Source organism: Andrena cerasifolii, chromosome 13 (assembly GCF_050908995.1).
Source record: "Andrena cerasifolii isolate SP2316 chromosome 13, iyAndCera1_principal, whole genome shotgun sequence".
Taxonomy (NCBI): domain Eukaryota; kingdom Metazoa; phylum Arthropoda; class Insecta; order Hymenoptera; family Andrenidae; genus Andrena; species Andrena cerasifolii.
In genome coordinates this window covers 403,331-425,567 of record NC_135130.1, presented here as the reverse complement: position 1 = coordinate 425,567, position 22,237 = coordinate 403,331, and the positions used below count along the sequence as shown (strand labels likewise).

Below are 22,237 nucleotides of genomic sequence, written 5' to 3'. Positions count from 1 at the left end.
TATGATAAGACTGCGTCACAAAACATTGTTTACGGAGCTTGCTCAAGATAACCGCATTCTTTGTTAATGCAAGAGGGGAGAAACGACTCGTTTTAAAGAAACGCACATTTTAGATGAACGATACGCGCGAACAGAATGCCTCTGTGGCTTAATCAGTCCGTTTCACCCTTCCTTTCTTTTTCCCTTTTATTTCTAAATCCCCGCATGCGAAAAGGACGGCACTTTCGTTAATTACCTTAGCAAACGAAATTCCTTAAACGCGAATCACATCCACGGAGCGTTCTCTGGGGTGTTGATGATAACGCCGATAAAGTTATACGACTGAAGAAACGACTTTTTATGCTGCCAACAACAATATTCTAATTTCAGAGATAACGAAGTGGTTTTGGAAACCATCTCAACCTTTTCACTATCTTTAAGTAACGACATTTGTGCCTTGAAATTTTAATCACATTTTTGTCTTTTTATTATTCTCTCTTCTTTATTTAAAACTTTCTGCTCATCGTCCTAAATAAGTTACATTGCATTATACCTATGTGATGTAATTGAAGGAGAATGAATGATTATTGGAAAGTGAACAAATTTGTAAGCAATGCTCGGATAAAATAAGGTGTACCATTTATAAGGTATTTACATTGTATTTGCTTTTAATGATGCAGAAGAATGTCTGATGTAGAAAATGGTTGTAAAAGACATCTTTTGAAATCAATACTTATTTTACCATCGTAACCTAAGAAATATTACGTATGCAATATTAACTAATAACACATCCAAGTTAATTGGACCACCATTTATGTACGTGCATTTAGACGTACTGCCGATACAGTGAATTGTGAATAATACAATAACCAAGATAGTTCTTTTATTCGCTGATGAGTAATAGAAGTTTCATTTGTTTAATCACAAGAATTCATTATTCCATAAAAATAGTCACATGAAAATATGAAGTCGCGGACGAATATAAGAACTGAAAAATAAAAGTGAATTTTAATTTTTTCAACTTCTCAAATTACTTCAAATTTGGCTTTAGGTTTAGTAATTTTTATGGCTTATATTGCATTATCAAAGATTTCGAGATAAGAAGACAAATTATATCAAACATTTGGAAGCTATTCTTTTATTGGTGGTTCCTTTGCAGAGTAGTAGGTAATCGAAAAATCAATCAGTACGTTGTTCATAGTAAGTAGTCGTTTAATTGTGTGGAGAAACAGTCGAACAGATACAATTCCAGCGAAATATTCTGTTGCCTGATCGAAGGGCTGTGCAATAATCGGAGGCGAACTGCCATCAAATTATGAAACGAAAGAGCAAAACGCGTTTACTGGTATTTTGCATCGCGATTATTTCCAATCGTAGCGATCTACAGTGCCTATAAAGGAAGCAGAAGGTGTCTGTTTCAATAAAGAAAGGAAAACGGAATATCGAGCTCACGCTATGGCAATGTGCGGACATAAATTTGCGAGCGTATTTAATTGAAAGGGGAAGAAGAAAGACGGAAGTGCGAACTGAGCTTCCGATGAGAAAGGAAGAAAATAAGTAGGGAGGGAACGAGGGAACTGCACGAGGGAAAAGAAGGCTAGCAGCGAGCAAGGAAAGAGGGAGAAACGTTTCAGAATGTGTTAAATGCTCGAGAATACCTGAATTTGCATTTCCGAAATAAACGACGCCAGAAGCGGAACAAGAACACGATTACGTTCGTAAACAAAGTTCTTTGTGTCAAGTAACTTAACAGTACTTGGAAAGAGGTATTCTGAGAAACATCTTTCATCTTATTTACTCTGCCACTTTTACATGGATGTAGTTGCTATCGGAATACATTATCACGCCATCCATTTTAAGTAAACCTTATTTAAAATATAATCTCAAGGCTCATGAAATACGTTTCGAACAAATCATATCAATCTTTGAACAAATAATGAAAGGGAAGAAACGTGTTTAAAAATAGACTCGGTAATTTTTAATTGAATATTACAAAGTATAAACGTATAAAGTGCTTGAATTTTTTCCTAATACCTGTAAGTGGAAGTTGTTAATTGTGAGCCCAAAGTATGTGACATTAAAAAGTTATTCATGCGTAAATTCAGTATCTAAAGGGTTTTGAAGGTCTGGAAATTATTTTTCTACCCACTAAACTGAATAAAAAATACTCAATTAACGTAGGGCGAAAATTCAATCCGGTCAGATTTAAGAGTCAGACTTAAATTATCTTACTATATTGTAAGGTATAGGCAGGTCTTCAATGCGTCTACGCAAACAAAAGGTGGAGTTGGCTCTCTGCACTCCATGACCCACGCAGTACCATAACATTGCAGCAACGCCTCTGCAATATTACAAGTATGTAGTCCTGCAACGTTCCGGCAATGATTCTGCAACGAACCGGCAAAATTCTGGCAATGATCTTGCAACATTTCGGCAACAACACAATATTGCGGCAACGTTCCTGCAATATTGCCGCAACGTTGCCGCAATGTTGCTGCAACTACCATTTAAACTTAAAATATTTCCGTTGTTTTTAATCATACGAAAAAATGTCTAAGGAAAAAAATGCTTGCTTCAGAGAGACAATTAATCTGACGGAGATGATTTTTTTCTCAAGATTATATTTCCCGAAATTTCAAAAATCATCGATGGTTTTTTTTATTGGGATTACGTATTTTCATTACTGTAACGTTATAGCCAATAAAAATACAAATTCAACCATGTATAATATGTTGTCCTTTTTGTCTAGCAATCATTTTTTTCCTCAGACATTTTCTCGTATCATTAAAAATAACGGAGATATTTTAAGTTTAAATGTTAGGTGACTCACCCTATATATTTTAATGTGTAGAATGACACAGCGTTGAAGTTGTAGTACATACCTACATAGTATTACAAAACCCTAATGGAGTTTGTCAAAATGAGTCTTCGTTTTTGAATAATTTGAGTTTAATGTTTTGCATGGTAGGAGTATAAGTTCGAATACGTTAGCTCTCTTATCAATCAGTGGTTGTAGCTGCGGCGGCAAAGTGTTCGTCTACAACGTTATACAGGCTGCCGGTTCGCGTGAATCCCTTTGGGGGAAAAGAATTTTCTTTGAGAAAAAGAAACACGGGCTTTATACATCTATGATTCTATTATATATATATATATAATCGTTGCAGGAGGCGGACATAGAATTATTGCTGCACCCTTGCGGGGCAACGTTGCGTGAAACATTACAATCTTGCACTGCAACCATCCTGCAGCTTTTCTGCAACTAGTGTGTGCTGTATGGGTAGTTCAAACATTTCAAATGACAGTTACACGAAGAAATAATGTATACTGCCACCTTTCCTTTTATTGTACACTTTTATTCAAGCAGTATTAATAATGTATTGTGTGAAAATTAAAGTTTTTTATGTAGAATACACGGTACATCCCAAAAGTACCCGAACTTTGTTTATATCGTTTTTTAAGAGAACGGGTGAGTTGCGAGCTATGGTTCCTTTGACACTTTTTATCTTCTCGACAAGTAGAACATGGAAAAAATTGACCATAGGAAAAAATTGACATTGAAAAAGTGGGTCAAGGACAATTTTGGGGTATGGTGACATAAAGTTTTTGTACAACCTGTACAGTATACACAGTATGTGGCTAAAGATACAAGGGAAGGGGGGCATGATGGGGAAGCTAAGCAAACATGTAACAAATATTGATAATTATACATTTTATTTAAGTTTTTATGAATTAATATATAAGTTAATACTTTAACCTTTGGTACATAGTTTGAGCAACATTTAAATGAAAATTTGAAGTTATTAAATTTAAAAAAAGTAATAAAAATGGGGCAAGACGGTTCCCCTAAATATGTCCACAATCGATGCAAATATGAAATTCTTCTAAATTATTTTCGTCCTACCCTCGAGCAGGAGTTGTGGGATCATATCTTTTAAATATTCGACAAGTTCTTCCACTTCTGTTTGCGAAAATACAATCTTAATTGGACTTAATGTTAAAGTCATGAACACTTCATTTCCCTGTTTTAATTTTTGGACATAACGTTCCAATGTTGTTTGTGGAAGGCAATATTCTCGAACAGCTTTCTTGTATCCCATTTTGCTGCTTAAAATTTCATCTACAGATTTCTTCATAACTTCTTTTGACCATTTTCCTCGTCTAGTATGATTGGGCACCCCATCATTCCCCGCATCAAGGACCCTATCTTGCCTCAAAACTTCGTTTTCCAGAGACTGATGTTTTTTGCACAACAAATAAATAAGTTGCAATTTTTAATATTTTACATTAAAGTAAATAGAATTGGGATTATAATGTAACAAAAATAATTGACTCACCGTTTTTAAATATATATTTATTATAAGTGTTTTTAGTACTGTTGTACCAAGGCGCCTGGGGTCGAGATTCTGGCTAGAATCTCGGGGTGCTCCGGGTCGTCCTTCACAGTCGTCGTCCAACGGGCTCCGAAAGGTTCGGGTGATAATGCCGGGACGGGAATATTCGGTTGGCAACCGAAGGTAGGGGATCGTTACGGGTTAAAGAGATGGAACTCACCGTAAGATTAAACAAGTTTATTCTGTCCCGATCTGGGTGACAGGCGAAGCGCGTACTGTATCGCGCGTGTGCTAATGATAAGAGAGTCGCTCGTAGTTTGTACAGTGTCTTATAGATAATCCGGGGCGAAGCGGGGACCAGCGGGGTCACCGCCTTCGGCTCGATGTTCAGCGTTTTCGTTGAAACGCTGACGGTGCTCGCGGGTTGCTGCCCGCGCTTTGGCGTTCGCGAGTGCCATCGGAATGCGCGGCGGTAGTAACTTTTGGTCGCTGGCTGGGTTACAACAGTACGCAAAATAAGATCCGCGCAGCATGTGGACGATTTCACAGCTCTAAACCAAAGCATGCTCCCCCACTCATTTTTATCAACGAACTACCTGTTACAATACAATGGCTTCCTTTTGGTACTTTCATCAAATGTCTAGCATTTTTCGATTATGTTTTTTTTACGACACCCCATCTTACCTCGCTACCCCATCATGCCCCCGTTTCCCCTACATGTATTCCCTTTTTCATAAATTTCAATTGTACCTTGTTTTACATAATTATAAAAGAGATCGTTTTAGTATCATAATTATCAGTAATTCTATATGATTATCAATATATATCCATGTATACTTCAAATTTCATAATTTGAAAATAGTGGCCATATAGTCTTTTATCAAGTAACAAAAATTATACGTATTTGTTAAAAATAGAAACGAATCACTTCAATTGTTCAAACGAAATTCCACTCTCTCTGTGATAGGTTCATTCGTGCTCGGTAACTACGATACGTTTCGTCATATGAAATCATAAGTAGCGATGGTAAAATAAAACACGTGTCATACTTACCGTATAATCATAAACAGCACACACAATCATGTGTACTTCGCAAACAAAATGAAATAATTAGTACTGATATTTTTTTACAGGTAAAAAAAAGTTTCCCTCAGATCCGACCTGTTGTCCAGCATGCGGAGTAACCGTAAGACCGCAGGAGTTGGAGCAACATTTCGCTCAGGAGCTCGATCGCCTATACAAGATATCCTCGACATCCTCTCGAGCACGAGCACCAAGATCAAATTTGCCTCCTGGACACCCTCAGGATCATTCTCACGGACCGATGCTTCATGCCCCATCAGCCGCTGATGGAACGCCTCACGGAAGATGGGAAACTTACAAAAGGATCAAAGCCAACAGACAAGTAAGTAAACGCATGTATACATATATTACTGCTTATATAATTATTCGGACGATTCTGTGCCCAGCAAAAATATAGGGATGGGAAAGTGTAAGAGAATAAAACATGCTGCAGAACTTAGAAAAATATTATCACTTCGAGTGGTTCAAGATTTTGGAAAATCCTTCTTTACGTCGGTCGGCTTTTTTCGAACAGCCGCTTTTGGCGGGAAAGTTTTCTACTAAACGAAATCCGAACTTGGTATAATTATAAAGTAAAGATTCGTTGACACTCGGACAATACTTTCGATGCTTTCCAGAAAATACAAACCAAATTCCTCAACGTGAAAACACGTCGGCGCCACACAGAGTGTCAAATTATCTGCACTACTGTTCATGAGTTTGGAGCCTTGCGTCATTGTGTGCTCTTAAAGATATTCGAAAGATAGAGATAAAAAACATAAGAATTTACGATCTTTTTAGCACGTACGTCACAAAAATGGTTTACCTACAAGCATTTATTAACAAAACATTTTAAGAAATGTGAACATACATCTACTTCAATTACATTGCACGAAAGTAGCGTTACTTCTGTTTTATTGCTTCTTTAAAAATTACTTGGCACTTTTGCAATCGGATTATCCAGTTTTTTCTGTCGATACATACAGTTATTATGGTAGACGAATCTGTCACAAAAACTGGCTGATGCCATTAAATGTAACGTATGTTTGCAGAGCTACAACAACTAAACTAACAATTGCACATGAAAAGCAATGATAGATTCTTTTTATTGAAGGAAAGTAGATTCTTAACAGTTTATAGCTTCTGGAAAACGAAAATGAAATTAGGATTTTCTAGGCCTTTCAATTGAAGGCCTAATTAAGAGCACGCTAGTGTGGTGTGCACTCTCCTGCTGGAACGGTAGGCTCTATGATAAAACCAATTGCTTCTGCACAATCAATATGACAGTAGTTCTCGTATGAACCAATATCATTAAGATCAAAATTAATTTGAGCCCATTTTATATACTTTGATTTTATATAACGGAAAAAGCACAATTTTTTTAATAAAATAGGAAAAAGACAGGACCTACACTTTCAGCAGTCTTATCCGTGGTCCATATCTGAGCCATATGTGTGGTTAAACTGCTTTAAAAATTTCAAGACTGTAAGTGCCTTAGTTCAGCGAAGTCCAGGTATAGCGTGTTCTACGTGCTGCCTGGAAGGGGGTGCTCGGAGCCAATGAAGCGGCGGGCATGCCACGGATAGGAAAAACTCTAGTAGCGTGCCCTTAGGCCCTAAAGATGAACTTCCACGGCGCGTGCTCGGCGAGTCGGCTCGGCTCGCCCAGGTTTGGCGAGACGGCTTGGTGAGCCACGCGCCGTGGAATTTCACCTTAAGGGTACGAGCCTACACGCACATTACTAGAGATTTCCCTATCCGTTGCATGCCCGCCGCTTCGTTGGCTTCGAGCACCCCCTTCCGTGCAGCACGTAGAGGACGCTATGGATGCTAGCGTACTCGGACCGCCCACCTGGACTTCGCTGCCTTAGGTTTTGAGTAAGCATGCACACCGGTTCCACAAAAGTTTTTTTTTCGGGAAATCAGATCGACAATGCTACGCATTGTGGGATATTCCCTTATCGAGCGCGGCGGTAATGCGAATTCTACAGGTATCACTGAGTTTAAATTATTGCGCGCCAGTCAGTCCACATAATAATTTCTGTACTAAAGTATCAGAAACATTGTGATTACAACCAGCATGGCTTTTGTAGAATTTTCTCACAGGCTAACATTCGATTAAAAGTGTATCTTTCCAAAAGTAAATTACGCAGGTAATACAAAAATCATGTCAAATGTATGTAACGATATGCGTATTGTATGCGCCAGGGTATTACATTTGCTTTCATAATTTATCTGCAATGTTGCAAAATCATACATTTTAATATTCATCAGAAAATGTAGAAACGAGAAATTAGTAAGTATAACTGACATGGGATGTACGTTCGTTGCGCGGCGATCTTGGAATCCCGAGTGGAGATGGACACGCATGCATGCTCATATTGCTCGCACACCTTTGCCTGTAACCGTCCAAGCAATCACACATCACCTCGTGTCAAAATTTCACTGTCATTGACTAATGAGAAACAGCAATGCAGCATAAGCTCTGGACTCTAGACGTTTCAGAAAACGCGAAGCTGTGACACTCCTCGATATAGAATCGCGAGGTGCGTGTCTGAGGGTCCGGAAGTGGTTTAAGACAGAGTTTGTCCAATTTGGGTAAAACCACTTGTTTTCTCCTAACCCACAGTTTATACTTAAAATTAGGGATGGGTTTCTGGTAGCGTCGAAACCTCAAAATTCCTCGAAACTCAAAGAAATTTCGAGTTTGGAAAATTCAAAATTTTGCACTTTTTTCACGAAAATCACGATTCTAAACACTTAAAATCCAGATAAGAAAAGTTTAAAATCAATGAATAAAGAGTTGTTCGCAGCATGCCTCGAGAATTTGTATATTGTTATATTTTTCATTGAAATTGTAAATTTTATTTACTTAAAATTTATGCATATACACCACCAAAATGGCCGGCAAAGTATCCAAATTCTTAGGTGGCCACTATAGTGGCCAGCCCGGCCCTCTAAATGTTAACCATAGTCGATAGTGATTGCAAAAATTGCAAAAATTTTGTTAATTTGTTAAACCATTTTTTTTAAAACCATTTTAACCATTTTGACTGACCCAGGGTTTTGAAACGTACTCCTTCAAGGCGGATAGGTCATTCCGAGCATTCGCTCCTGCCGGGAAAGATTTGCCTAGCTCACCCCGCACTTCGAACACGTGCCAACACTAATGAAAAATTAAACATTTATATTGTCTACGTCTAGTACATTTTCATGAGGGTACTACAAGTGGATAGACGAGGTTTTCCAATGAAAATGAGTCTAAGTACAACCTTATTCGGGCTACCATTAGTTATACACAATTTGAATCACTTCTGAATTCCGTAGACCAGTTATGCATAATTAAAAATACCCCGAATGAGGTCAAATTTAGATTCATTTTCATCGGGAGAACCTCACCAATCCATTGGTAATACTATTAGTGGACACCTCATCCGCGCACACGTTTTATCGCACTGGACATCACGCGAGCGAGGCGTCCGTGAGACTTGATTCGGATTTTTAGTTTTCCTTTGGGTCAGAGTTGGTTTTTCATGACATATTTCGGTTTTCATCTTTATTAGTAATTGAAGTTCTTCTTTCAGTGATAACATAGTAGATGTCAAAGGAATTATTGAACGCATATACGCGCTATATTGTTATAGGTAATTTATCGAATTGCCGGTAAAAAAAATTGTGAATTACTGGTTAAAATTTGAGGGTATTTCTCGTGATTTACCTGTAAAACGGTTTACCGGTAGGTATTGCATTCCCAAATCTGTACCTCGCTAGCACTCACGAGGTTTCCAAGTATACAGGTTATCCCAGAAATGTTGAAGTTCCTTGGAAAAGGTGATTCGTAGTGTGGTTTGAAACAACTTATTTCGCAGCGAGAATGTTCTCTGAGGATTTTTTTTAACGAGATATTAACAAAAAACGCTCCCGCGGCAGCGTGGTTACGCACTGCGCTTGTAGTACGGACACGCAATTCGGCATGCATCGACGGAAATTGTGTAGAATAGCAAATGAAAAAGACGTAACAATTTACCTTGCAGTTTGAAAACCTCTGTCACCAGGTCACTGTACCGATCTTGGTCTTCGACGGACGCGCCTAGTGTAGAGCTGGTCCCAGGTATATGACCTAACCCATGCGCAATGAGTATTCGTATACCAGCTGATGCGGCATTGTGAGGTCTGAAGTGGTATTGGACTCGGGCTTGACCTCACGCCTGGACCCACAGTTAGTGATGGGATCCGAAACACTTCGAAGCGCTTCGAATCTGTCTTGTATATCAGGCGACTAATTCGAAGCTTAAAACTTTTGAAAGTCTTGATAAGTTTTGAGTATTGATAGATCTTGAAAGTGTTGAGAGTCTTGACCGTCTTGGAAGTCTTGAAATTCTTGCTTCAAAGTCTTGGTAGGTTTCGGACCCGTATGTACGTCCACCGCCGACTAGCCGGACAATATGTACAGTCATAAACCCTGGCAAGACCCTCTCTGCCGATCAACCTGGTTAGTTTTTAACAACTAGATGTTCATTTTCAAGACTTCCAAGACTTCCAAGACTTTGAAGACTTTCAAGACCTATCAAGACTCAAGACTTGTCAAGACTTATCAAGACGTTCAAGACTCAACACTTATCAAGACTTTCAAGAGTTTTAAACTTCGAATCATGTTAGAAGCGCTTCAAAGCGCTTCCGATCCCATCACTACTCACATTAAAGCGAAATCCATCTTGTTTTTTTTATCCTAAATAGTCAGGCACCCTTGAATAATATTTTCGACGTTTTTTTTATAAATTACTGTCGTGAAATCACGCTAAAACCGTGCACAAAATGTAAATCGCAGGGCGGGAAAACACGCCGCTGATAGTCATAATGTTAGTATACCTTATACGTGCTTATTACATAATGCGAAAAATATATCCACCAACTACATACATACATATAGGCAGTATGAATAAATCGTGCTAGGTAAATAATATTTCGAAATATAAGCCAATCTTATTTCGAGTGAAGAACATGCATCAGTACCTATATAGATTTTCAATATTAATGCTTTTTGTTGTCTGCAGGCTAGGATCCGCGTGAAGAATCGGAAAAGGAAAGCAGACGAACCTTCGTGTCCCGTTTGCAGTGAGAGGCTATCTGGTACGCCTGAGGAGTTGAATCAACACGTAGAAAGATGTTTAAATAAACATAATAATGGCAATCCGGCCGGGCAACATCATTTGGATGAGGAGGAGGTCGACGTAGAGGGTGACGCCGAAACATTCGAGGAGTATGAATGGGCTGGACAGAGAAGAGTGCGAGCCACATCTATGCTTGTGGGAGGATTTTCTGGTATATGAATACTTGACTCTTTTGAAAGTTTTATTTAGCTCATTCCGCGCTTTGGACTTATGTCAACACTAATGGAAATTCAATTTTCTGTATCGCTATAACATCTGCATAAAAGTGCAACCAAGGTCCTACACTCTACATCCCGTGGATGCCTTCCAATCCAAAATAAGTCTAAATAATTTTTTAATTCTGTAGACCAATTATACTTTATGTGCAATTAAAAATAATTCGAATGTGATATCTACTCTTATAAAGGTCTAATAGAAAATAGAAAATTTAAATTTTCATTAGTACACTCGGCTTAAAAATATATTTTCAACTACCACAGACGCAAACTGGTAGTGGACTATCATAGTGGACTACCTTCACACACTTGATATCTGTTTCCCGACCATCCCTTCTACAATGTTGCCTGAATATAATCTATAGGATCTACAATGTACCATTCCATATAAGAATAGACCTGCGCAGCTCCCACTGCCTGTGCAGTGCGCACGCGATTGGTCGTAGTGCTTTCTCTGTCGGTTTCCTACCAATCAACAGCCTGCTAAGATTCATCGTTGCGCAGAACGAGGCTATTCTTAAGTGGAATTCAGTATAGGTCCTAAGTGAAAGCCCATGGTGTAGCTTTACCTCCCACCATATTCACGAAACGTTGTAGAAGGAATGGTCGCGAAGCAGATGCCAACCACGTGAATTCTGGTGCGTTTGTCATAGTTGAAACGATATTTTTGAAAACGTGTATACACTCCAGTAGTGCCCGTTTGAAACAATCAGGTCCATGCATTCAAATTCTCGCGAACGGGGTAGTGTTTTGATTCTAAATTTTTTTTTCATAATAGATTCAGATGGAAAGTGAACATATATCTCGATAATAAGCGAGATAGGCGTACTACGTCGAGCGACCGTGGTCGAGATCCGGTACTTCAAGCGAATGCCGCGAGCGTTACAAATTTCACTTTCTATTATTTTGATTCTATCTTTATAAAAATAGTAGGAATTAATTAATGAGGTTCTGTCGATGAAAATGAGTCTAAACACGATATAAGTTGGACTATTTTTAGGATTGTGTACGGCGGTTAGGTTACGATTGCGTACTATACATTCCCCTTGAACTATCAATAATGCTAAAAATAATCCGATTTATGTTCTCACCAATGAATTTGTAATACTTTGGAAAAAATAGAATGAAAATTGTGGAAAGTGAAAGTTTTGCTATTGCAGATACATTGTAAAGGTGAAATCCCACGGCTCGACGAGTATGGCGCGAGACTCGCTGAGCCCCGCGTCGTGGGATTCATCAGCTCGGGCTCGCGCGAATCGGCTTGGGCGTCCCGTTCTTTGTCAGCTCACCGCGCCACGGGATTTCACCTTAACGCGGGCAGGATTTGTTTCAAGAACCGGGATTCGACCGTGGTCGTTTGACGCAGTCTTTTTTCTCGTTTACTCTTTACTCTCGTTGTAACTGTTCACTTTTCTTCTGAATCTGTTATGTTATGTCTGACAAGGTTAACTAACTGGTGACCTGTGAGCCACCGGGGGCACCTTCTCTTTGCTGCAACGCTGAACGATCCCCTCCATACCTACCAAACTCTGATGGTTACAGTCGAAATCCTTCTTTCCTCCTTCTTTTTCGACTGCGATCGTCTGTGTCCACCACTTGTTTAGTCATCCTGTTATGAGGACAACTCTTGGCATAGAAACCCTGCTCGCGAGAATTCGAAAACGCGGACCAGATTTTTTTTTAATTTAACCGGGCACCATTGTAACTACCAATAATATAGAATAGAGATCGGGTCTATGCTACTAGATATAGTATTCACGCTAAAGTATTTACAAGAAATGAAATTTATACTTTTGCTTGTGGATGTATAACATTTTCACCCGAAATTGATACTTCATATTGGATGTATACTTTGTTTCGTCCGAAACCGAGATGGAGATAAAATTCCGGAACGTAAAGGGATCTCGCCCCGCCGCCTCCGGCGTAACCGTAATCCCTCGGGCCAGTCACGCTTTTTGGAGTACTGTGTAGGGCAGGTGGATTGACATTTTAAAGATCGAGGAGGAGAAGAAGATATGCGTTTCGTCTTGGGACTGTTAGTCAGACTCATCAGTAGGGCTATAGCTGACGGCCCCTGCCTTAGATACACGGGGACTAAGAGGAAATAACTTGGAACTTGTATACATGCGAACGAGAGTGGAAGTTAGGACTTGCAAGAAGAGTAGACTTCTAGCGACGCTGGTGGGGCTGGGACGTCACAACCTACATTTTCACTATGAGTTAGGGAAAGTATGCACAAACAAAAATGCTCCAATTTGAATGGATAGTTTTTGTAACTAATAATGTACAGAGGGGGCAGAGCGTGGTGCACTTGCGTTGGTAACTATAAGCACACACCCTCAGATGCTACTCTTCCTACTTTTCCTGAAAAAAAAGAAATTATTTTACGTTATGGGATGGTTAAGTTAACCATAATATAGGTCACATTCGCAAGTTGCTGGTTCAAATCCCCAAACTTTTTCAAAAAAAGTAGAAAGAAGGTCCATTAGGTTTTTAGAATCTGAGGGTATGATTATACATACATAGCCACCAACACGATCGTATCACGCCTCCCTCCGGCCCCCAACATTCATATTGCTCCATTTGCTTTCTAGGTTCTGCTAGTAAAAGTATCCATTCGAAATGAAGTATTTTGTTTGTGCATAGTTTCCCCAAGTCAGGGCGAAAATGTACCTATACATCCACTCGTAGTATACATTTCATTTCTTGTGATTGCTTTTGCCCAGGGGTGCACAGGGAGCCGTTTTTTAGCGCCTAGCTGCGAGCCAACCGCCTGTCCCGTTGCTAAGGTTAGAATCGGTGAGGCGAACGGTAGTAGTGTACGTGCATTTGGTATGACTTGACCCAGCTATATATAAGTATAAGTAAGTACGTAAATACGCTACGAGCCTACGAGCACGCACGTACACTACTGCAGTTCTCATCACCGATTCGAACCTTAGCAACAGGACAGGCGGGTTGCTCGCAGCTAGGCGCTAAAAACGGCTCCCTGTGCACCCCTGCTTTAACCAATCGCATGAGTGTGTGCATACATTGATTACTGAATGTATACATTCGCCGAATTAACGCTTTCACTGTAATATATATATATATATACTATTGGTGTATTATGTATGCATATCTGTGCCCCTAATGTGGGTGACGTGTTGGTCGCCCGCTAGTGCGAGCGACGCCGCACTTTTATTTAAAATCGGAAAGTATCGGTCCACACAGACGGTATTCACACAACCTGATACCGTCCTCTCGCACCAGGGCTATAATGGTAATCGAGGAACGTAATATCTATGGTACTCGATTAGGGTGGTTCCACAATGCTATACATTTTATCGAACCACAATTCAACCAGAAGAACAAAACAAATATTTGAAAATTTTGTTCAGTACGTAACACGAAATACAAGAATTTTCGCTGGAAGTTAAGCAAATTTTGTAAGTGGCAGTGGCGGAGCGTCATGCTTATGGGTCTCATCTGTGAGCAACACTACGGTAGGCTAGCAGCTAGGGTTTCAATTGGTTGGGTTTATAATATTATGAATCAGGAACAATCTAGTATTCTTTTAATTAAAGAAGTCTTAATTTATAAACAATACTTGATTAGTAGAAAATTAGAATTAAAGTGATTGATCCATTTCCTAATTAGCAACTTTCGAAGAAATCTAAAGAATTTTTGGCACGTTTTCAATTAATTACAAAACATTTAGAGCACTTTACATAGAAGCTAAATTGTTATTAATCTTTAAATATAGTCAAACTTGTAAATGAAGTCTGATTATATTTTAAGATTTACATTAATTTAATTTGTAAATAAAGTTTATTTAAAAGACACGAATATTGCGTATTTAGTTAACTATCATGACTGATATAATAACGAGACAAAAGCTTCCTAACATGTACATAGTTAGCATTCTTCTGGGAAGCTATTACATTTATGAAATTGGTTTTGACGCGTTCGCAGCTGCTGGATTGGCGACGTCATCGAGTAATCGTTCATCAGCAGGAAATGGTGGATCGCATCAGCAAGACGACGAAGACATCGATCTTGTAGTCGATGGCGACGATGCCGCCGAATTCGGTCCAGTGCAGTATTCCGAAGCCGATGTAATCGCACCACATATCGAAGGCACGCCAAGGGAACAAAAGGAGAGGGATGCTCTTCGAGAAGCTGTGATTTCGCCGAATGCGCCGAACACGCCACACATGCCGCACACACCCGAACAGATTGCTCAAGGTCTGGTCGAGGTAAAGCCAGAGCCGGGAACGACTCCTTTGGGGCCGAACGAGCAGGATGAAGGCATCTCGTCTTCGCCCAGGCGGGATGGTGACACGCCGGTAATTGAGGCTCTTAGAGGCAGAATTCGAGAACTTGAAGCAGAAATGCGCGGGCAACCATTCAAGTGTCTCATCTGTATGGTGAGTTTTTAATATCGTTCAAATATAAGTGAAGGAGAGTTTAATCACCCAAAGATTTGACATAAGAAATAATGTCAGCGGTGACTTGTTCGTTTATAATGTTACAACAAATGCAGAAATATTATGTTATGTTATTTAGTTCAGTAGAATTTATACAAAGACAGACGGATTAATATGATGCGTCCTAGGGTCGAAGGAAAGATGTATTCGCCTTCTAAAATGCAAACTTTGCTAATTGTAGTTTTCCTTTTATCAGAAATATTTTTCATTATAGTAATCGCCACTTTAGCAGCAAATCAAGCTTCGAAAATGCTTAGTAAATTAATAGTTTTTAAGCCTTTAGTCTGCTGAGAATATAGAAAGAGAAATTAGTGAATAATTAAAAAAAAAAAGTAATATCCCGCACCGGGATTTGAAGTCTTGATTTTTCGCTTGCGCGCCAAGCGCTTCGATGTCGGGAAAACGAATTCTCGCCGGAGAGCGGTGGCCAGGCAGCGCGTACGGCACACGGATGGAGGGACGGGTATGCTTGTGTGGTGCGGTACGGACGCTAGGAGGGGGTACGCTTGGTCGTGGAGTGGTGGTAGCGGCCGTGGGATAAAACCCACCGTTCTGGCATCACTGCTGCCCAGATCGGCAAAATACCCCTATATGCGAGGAAGTAAAACAGTGGGTTGGGTAGGTCTTTCCTTAGGCTCGGCCCGGGTTCGTCTCGCGCTCGCCCTGCGCTCGGTAGCTGCATAAACCGACCTTAATCCGGGGTCAGAGTTTTTTCAATAATCCCCGAAATACTGTACTTGTCTCTACGTGCAGTAGCTTCCTGTCGTAGGTACCTACCTTAAGAACTGTCATGCGCATAAACATTTCAGTCTTATAGTTTAACAAGAAATTAACTACCAAATCTACCAGCCAGTTGTTTTTAATTTTATATAGTTATAAAATTAATTCATTTATGTTGATAGGAACAATACAAAAAGCCTGTGACTTCTGTCTGCTGTTGGCATGTGCATTGTGAACAATGTTGGCTGCATACGTTGGTAAGTTATATACCTTTCAATCTTTTAATAGCATATAGGTATACTGAGCAGCATCGAAGATTTCAAATGCGCAGGTTCGAACAGAAATATGGGAAAGTGGGTGGACTATGACCTTCTCTTCTTTTTTCACATACTTCTTTCCACAATATCCGAGCTAACTTAAACGCATACAGAATGGGAATGCTTCAATTCAAATAGGATTCGCCCACTCCGAAAAGTTTCCATCAACTGGGGAGGGGGGGGGGGGGGGGTAAATAGCATTGTGTGGTTTACAACCAGATGTTCCACGATATTCTTCTTAAATGTCATTACGCACTGTGATCAGAAACCAGGCGACGAAACGAGGAGACCAAACTGGGCGATTCGAAAGTTCGCAGGGTCCGTCAAGCAAGAAAATAAAAAGAGAAAAGGGGAATATTGAATACATTCTTTACTGCAAGAACGGAATAAGAAAGGAATGTCCGGAAGTCCTTCAACCTCAAATAAGTCGAGTAATTCCTCTCGTTGCTTTTTTTTAATGTTACGATTGGAATAGTCCCTGCGTGTCAAGTCCCAAATTACACAGTTCGACAAAATTTGACTTTTTTTGGACTTGTAACATTCAATAACCGTTTCTTATAGGTTTTCGTGCGCTGAAAAATCTTTCAATTTATTTCCAAAACTAAGGGTCTAGGAGAAAATTTGACCATTCCACGCGATGCAGCAGACATATTTCCTTCGGAAAGCATTAACAGAAGGGGTAAGTCACGTTTTGTTTTCAATACAGAAGCGAAATAATTTGGCAAAACGCGCGGTGCTGACAGTGGTAGTCAACGGCGGTGCGCGATCCACTACCGCTCAGCTTAACACAATCGCTTAACAGGCGTGACTACCACTGTCGGCACCGCGCGGTTTGCCAAACTATTTCGCTTCTGTATTGAAAACAAAACGTGACTTACCTCTTCTGTTGATGCTTTCCGAAGGAAATATGTCTGCTGCATCGCGTGGAATGGTCAAATTTTCTCCTAGACCCTTAGTTTTGGAAATAAATTCAAATATATCTGCAAAAATGGGTGCATTTCGGATGTCCTTTTCTCTTTGATTGCTGCCCAAACATATTTAAATGTTCATAATGCAATAATAACTTATACATAGAATAATTCGACGCAACGAGCAACCAAATAACTATTACCGTTTCGACACAAAAAATGTTCAAATTTGAAAATTTGCAGTTTTTTTTCAAAATCGAATTTCTAAAAACTGAGAGGGTGATGGCGACAAACGGTTTGCGGATTCGTTTTCAGGGCACGAAAACTTATAAGAAACGGCTATTGAATGTTACAAGTCCAGATGGCTGTCGAACTGTGTTACCCTTCTAGATTCAATTTCCAAAATAAATTTCTCCGTATCGAAGCTCATCGCATCTGGTCTTCAACAGAGTTGCTCATAGTCTGAATGCGTGCATTGGAAACAAGGCATCTCGGTGGTCGTCGCGACCACGTGGTCTCCCGCCCCGTGCATAGGTCATGTTTTCGTGGTTGCCGACTCGCTGGTCACCGCAACCACGTTCGTAAGCCCTTATTTCCACTTGCGACTAATCGCGCGGCTACAAAATCCGTTGTTTGATCCGCGCGCGACCGTCAATTGCGATCGCGTGTATCGAAATTGGGCCATATACAACAGAGAATTTTGCAGCTGCGCAATTAGTCGCAAGTGGAAATAACACCTACGAGCTCAAATATATATTCTCTTGAGTCTAGTGGTTGCCGACGACCTGGTCGGTTGGTTCACAACCCGACGAAGCCCTGCCGGGAAGGCGACGGGGTAGTGTGGGATTCTTACCTACGGCCACCATCGCACTTGGGGGGAGGGGGGGAGAGCTCTAAAGAGAATACGTCCCTCGCCCATCTCCCCCCAATCCCATGCAGTGCGCTCGCGCTCTCTGCTCGATGTACCTGTACAGGGTGTGCCAATATTCAGGTACTTCCCGGAACATGCAATATCCTGATGCAAAAAGACATCGAAAAGTCCTTTACCGTTTTGGGATCCGAGGTTTCGTTCTCGAGATACTAACAGTTGAATATTAGCCGTCGAACTTCCGGACCGTACAGTTTAAAGCTGAGCCAGCTGAGCGTAATACAGGTTCACACACACAGTTGAGCCGACCGCGCTGGTTCAAATTCACAGTTTCAACCAGCGCGGTCTACTGTAGACGTAAACCTGTATCTACGTGTGCCTCCTGCGTATGCGATCTAGGCGTCACTGCTCGGCGCTCAGCTATTTCGGCTTTAAACTGCATGGTCCGAAACTTCGACCGCTACTGTTCAATCGTTAATATCTCGAGAACGAAATTTCAGATCCCAAAACGGTAAAGGACTTTTCGATGTCTTCTTGCATCAGAATATTGCAGGTCCCGAGACTAGTTAATGGCTGGCACTTAAGGATATTAAATGGATTCCTTTCTTTCTAAACATTCTTTTTGACTTCTAACAAATGTTACTGCTGCTCGGTATACCTACAAATTATGTAGTAATTTTCTTTTCACAGTTTCTACAAAATACAATGATTTGAAAAATTATAAATTATGTACATTCATTAATAAGATATTTCAGAATTTAAGAAACTTGTTTCTAAATATTTTGATAATTGATATTTAAATCATTAAAACTTGTAGTATCAATGAAACGAACTTCTACAATAGAGAAAGTATTTTACCAACCTTTCCTCTGACAGAACACTAAATGATGCCCACCCTGTGCCAGGCCCCACCATTTGGGTAGCCGGTACATATGTAGATACGACCAAGCGGCAGAGTAGTGGTAGTCCCATGCCTATGCGTATACAGCTACATGTGGGAGAAAATTTAAGGAGTAATTCCAGATGTCAAAATAAGACGAAAATCAAGAATAATGAAATTGCGGTTGACGCTTCGCTTTGTAATTGTAAACATTTAAGCATTTGGTGGTACAGTCTTCCCCGGATTATCAAGAAATATTTGGGACCGAGGAATTCTCTAGAAACCGGAGCAGTGGAAGTAGCTAGCACCTAATAAATTGACCCTTGTCAGGGCCCTCGCCCGAACTGTTTGACAAGGAGACTGATCAACGTAAACCGGGAGTGAGTGAAATAGCACACCAGTGGGAGGCCCTCGGTCGACAAGGACTTGAGTCATTCAGTATTGAATATGAAACTTTTCATATTTCTAATTACACCTTGATGAGAGTATTACCGATGAATTGGTGAGTTTATGTCGACGAAAATGAGTCCAACCACGAAGCAATTCGGTCTATTTTTTATTATGAAAACACGATTAGAGTTCCAGTTCCCCGGTTTAAGGAAAAAAGCACGCTTCTCGTGATTAAACACCATTGGGGGGGCCCAATGGTTTTACAGTAATCCCCGGTTATGAGTCCGTCGAACGGGGCTGGCGGCGAACTCGTAGCGGCTTGCGGACATGGTTCCGCGCGGCCAGTGGCGCGAGTGAAAGAACCGGAGAACGAGCGAGAGGACACGAAATCGTCGACACGAAGTTGCCGTCAGGTAAGAAAGAGAGAAAGCATGATACTTTGTCTCGCTCCGTCTTTCAGCTCGAGCTCGGGCTCGACCCGCGTGCGGGCCCCTACGGTCTACAGTGCATACTCGAGCTGAAAGACGGAGCGAGACAAGGTATAATGCTTTCTCTCTTTCGTACTTGACGGCAACTTCGTGTCGACGCTTTCGTGTTCTCTCACTCTCGTCCACAATCTTCCAAGAAATGGTGGGGATAGTCGCCGGACTCTCAACGGGCGGAAAAAACGGACTCATAACGGGGGATTACTGTATTGCTTTCAGCAGTTAACGGGCGGCCTACCGGGGACCACAGGCCCTCGATCGCAGCGAGGAAGCAAAACTGTGGGGTGGGTAGGTCTTTCCCGATATTCCGCGGAAGAAAGCATTTCAATAATCCGAGGAAGACTGTATATTCCGCCTGAAAGCGGGCAACCAAGCCTAGCACTGGCAAGCACGCGGAATAAGTAATTCGGGGGGTAGAGCAGTAGGGATTCGCAAAGTTAACATAGCTCCGCCGATATTATTTTACTTGAACGAGCACGACACATCGCGAAATAGACAAACATTTAGTAAACTCGTGAGTTCACGACGAAACAATTTAGTTTAAATTTATGGCTGTACTTCCGAAAGGGACCGGTGGCGGATCGAGATGAAACTTGGTGGGTAATAGGAGGGGTGTGGAAAGACCCTAAATATAAAATTTTAGCTTCGGCAATTGATGCGTTCAAAAGATACAGGGGTAATAGTGCATAAAAGGGTACACCTTACCGAATTTTTTTGTAATCACTTTACCGCGGTCCCCTCTCTTAACAATATTTCTGTTGACTATTACCGACACAACGCATTCCACTTTCCAACTTGTCCCGGATATTAGTATTGGTTGGGGCTAGATTAGTGCGGGCGCGAAAAGCATGGTGGCGAACCGATGTGAGTTTGGCGATGCTAAAACTGAGACTGTGGTTGCAAAATTTCAAAAATAAAATTTGTCAGGGCGGGAGGTTTCCCGGGTATGGGGCTTGCACCAACGTCAAAAAAAATTTCCCCCAAAAAATTAACAATAATTTTTTATTAATATTTCAGAAGCTAATAAATATCCGAAGCTATAATTTTAGATTTAGGATCCACACCTCCTCCCCACCCCTCCCCCCAAACTGCATCTCGATCGGGCACCGGTCCCTTTCGGAATAATATCGAAATTTATTTACTAATAGTTATTAATTTAATCGTCTGAGTGCGTGTAAATCCGATTTTTTTGGTGGCGTGCTTTAGTGCGGGTAAATTTGACATTTTTTTGCGTATTCAGTGCTAGTAAATTTGATTTCTTTTTTAATTTTTTGATAATTATCTAAAAGGGCAGCCCTCGCAGATTTCGATGACCTGGAAATATGTTGTTAAAGTTAACATTCTGAACAACTTTTTCCTATACATATGACCGTCGCTGGGCTTTAGTTTTCGAGATATTCGCACAAAACTGCGATCGGGAGGGGGGCCGCCATGTTTTGGGAGATTTAAGATAAAAAATGTATAAACCATCCAAACCAAATACCTTTTTTTTTGCGAATATCTCAGAAACTAAAGCCGACCGACGGCAGCATGTATAGGAAAAAGTTGTTCAGAATCATACCCCCGATAACATATTCCAAGATCATAGAAATCGGTAAGGACTGTCCGTCCTTCTGCAAATAATTACCAATTTTTTTACACGTTTTTGTGCGGGAAATCTGATATTGTCTTTGCGTCATGTGATTTGTCCGCGTATGTGTATTGATAAAACAATGGACTACAGTGGATACAATGCAAACAATGGATTTCAACGAGTAGGCAAATTTAGTGTAATCCAGCGTTACCGTTTAATTTTTTATGAAATGTCGTCGCAGAATCGTGTGTCGTAAATTTCATCGCAGTGAGGTAAATGACCCTCGTGCGACAGTGGCTCCGACTACCACTGCTGTACGCCTCGAATGATTTCTTCCACGTGCACCGGTGCTGGACCTTGTTGCCCGCTTTCAGATCGAATACAATAAATCTTTAAACGCTTATAATTACAAAACAATCACCCCTTAAATGTTCTCCCACATGTAGAAGAACACTCTGTATGTTCTAAATTATAACTAAGATTAAGTGACTACATTATTTGGTTGTATACAGGATGCTTCGTATCCGGTAGTATAAATGGAGGGGATGGTGATTCTGCATGAAAAAATATAAAAAATATAGAATAAAATTTCCTCATACCCCGCTTCGTTTCCGAGAAATTTGGCTTTGAATTTGGTCGGACGCGAATACAACCAGAACCACAACAGTAACATCGATCGCAGAAGACCCTACTTTTTCAAACTTCTGTTTTGTCGTTTAACACTTCGACTGGTAGCCGCGTGTTTTCACGCCTTAGAATTTACAACCTCAGTGCGATTTCGCGCTGATAATTTTTATGAAACGTCGAAAGTACTGTCTGAGGGTCCCATAATGTTTCCTTTTAAAACAGACTGAACTCAGGGTTCGCTTT

At 40.6% G+C, this 22,237-nt stretch overlaps 1 protein-coding gene across 3 annotated transcripts in view; it reads left to right on the top strand.

The window, feature by feature from the left end:
• LOC143375978 (E3 ubiquitin-protein ligase RNF220) overlaps positions 1–22,237 on the top strand; it is a 508,099-nt gene that overhangs the window by 483,604 nt on the left and 2,258 nt on the right. For all 3 annotated transcript variants that reach the window (XM_076825730.1, XM_076825731.1, XM_076825729.1), the window contains 4 exons: positions 5,444–5,715; positions 10,426–10,693; positions 14,712–15,166; positions 16,129–16,203. In XM_076825730.1, coding sequence (XP_076681845.1) covers positions 5,444–5,715; positions 10,426–10,693; positions 14,712–15,166; positions 16,129–16,203 — 1,070 coding nt within the window. The remainder of the gene's footprint in view (positions 1–5,443; positions 5,716–10,425; positions 10,694–14,711; positions 15,167–16,128; positions 16,204–22,237) is intronic.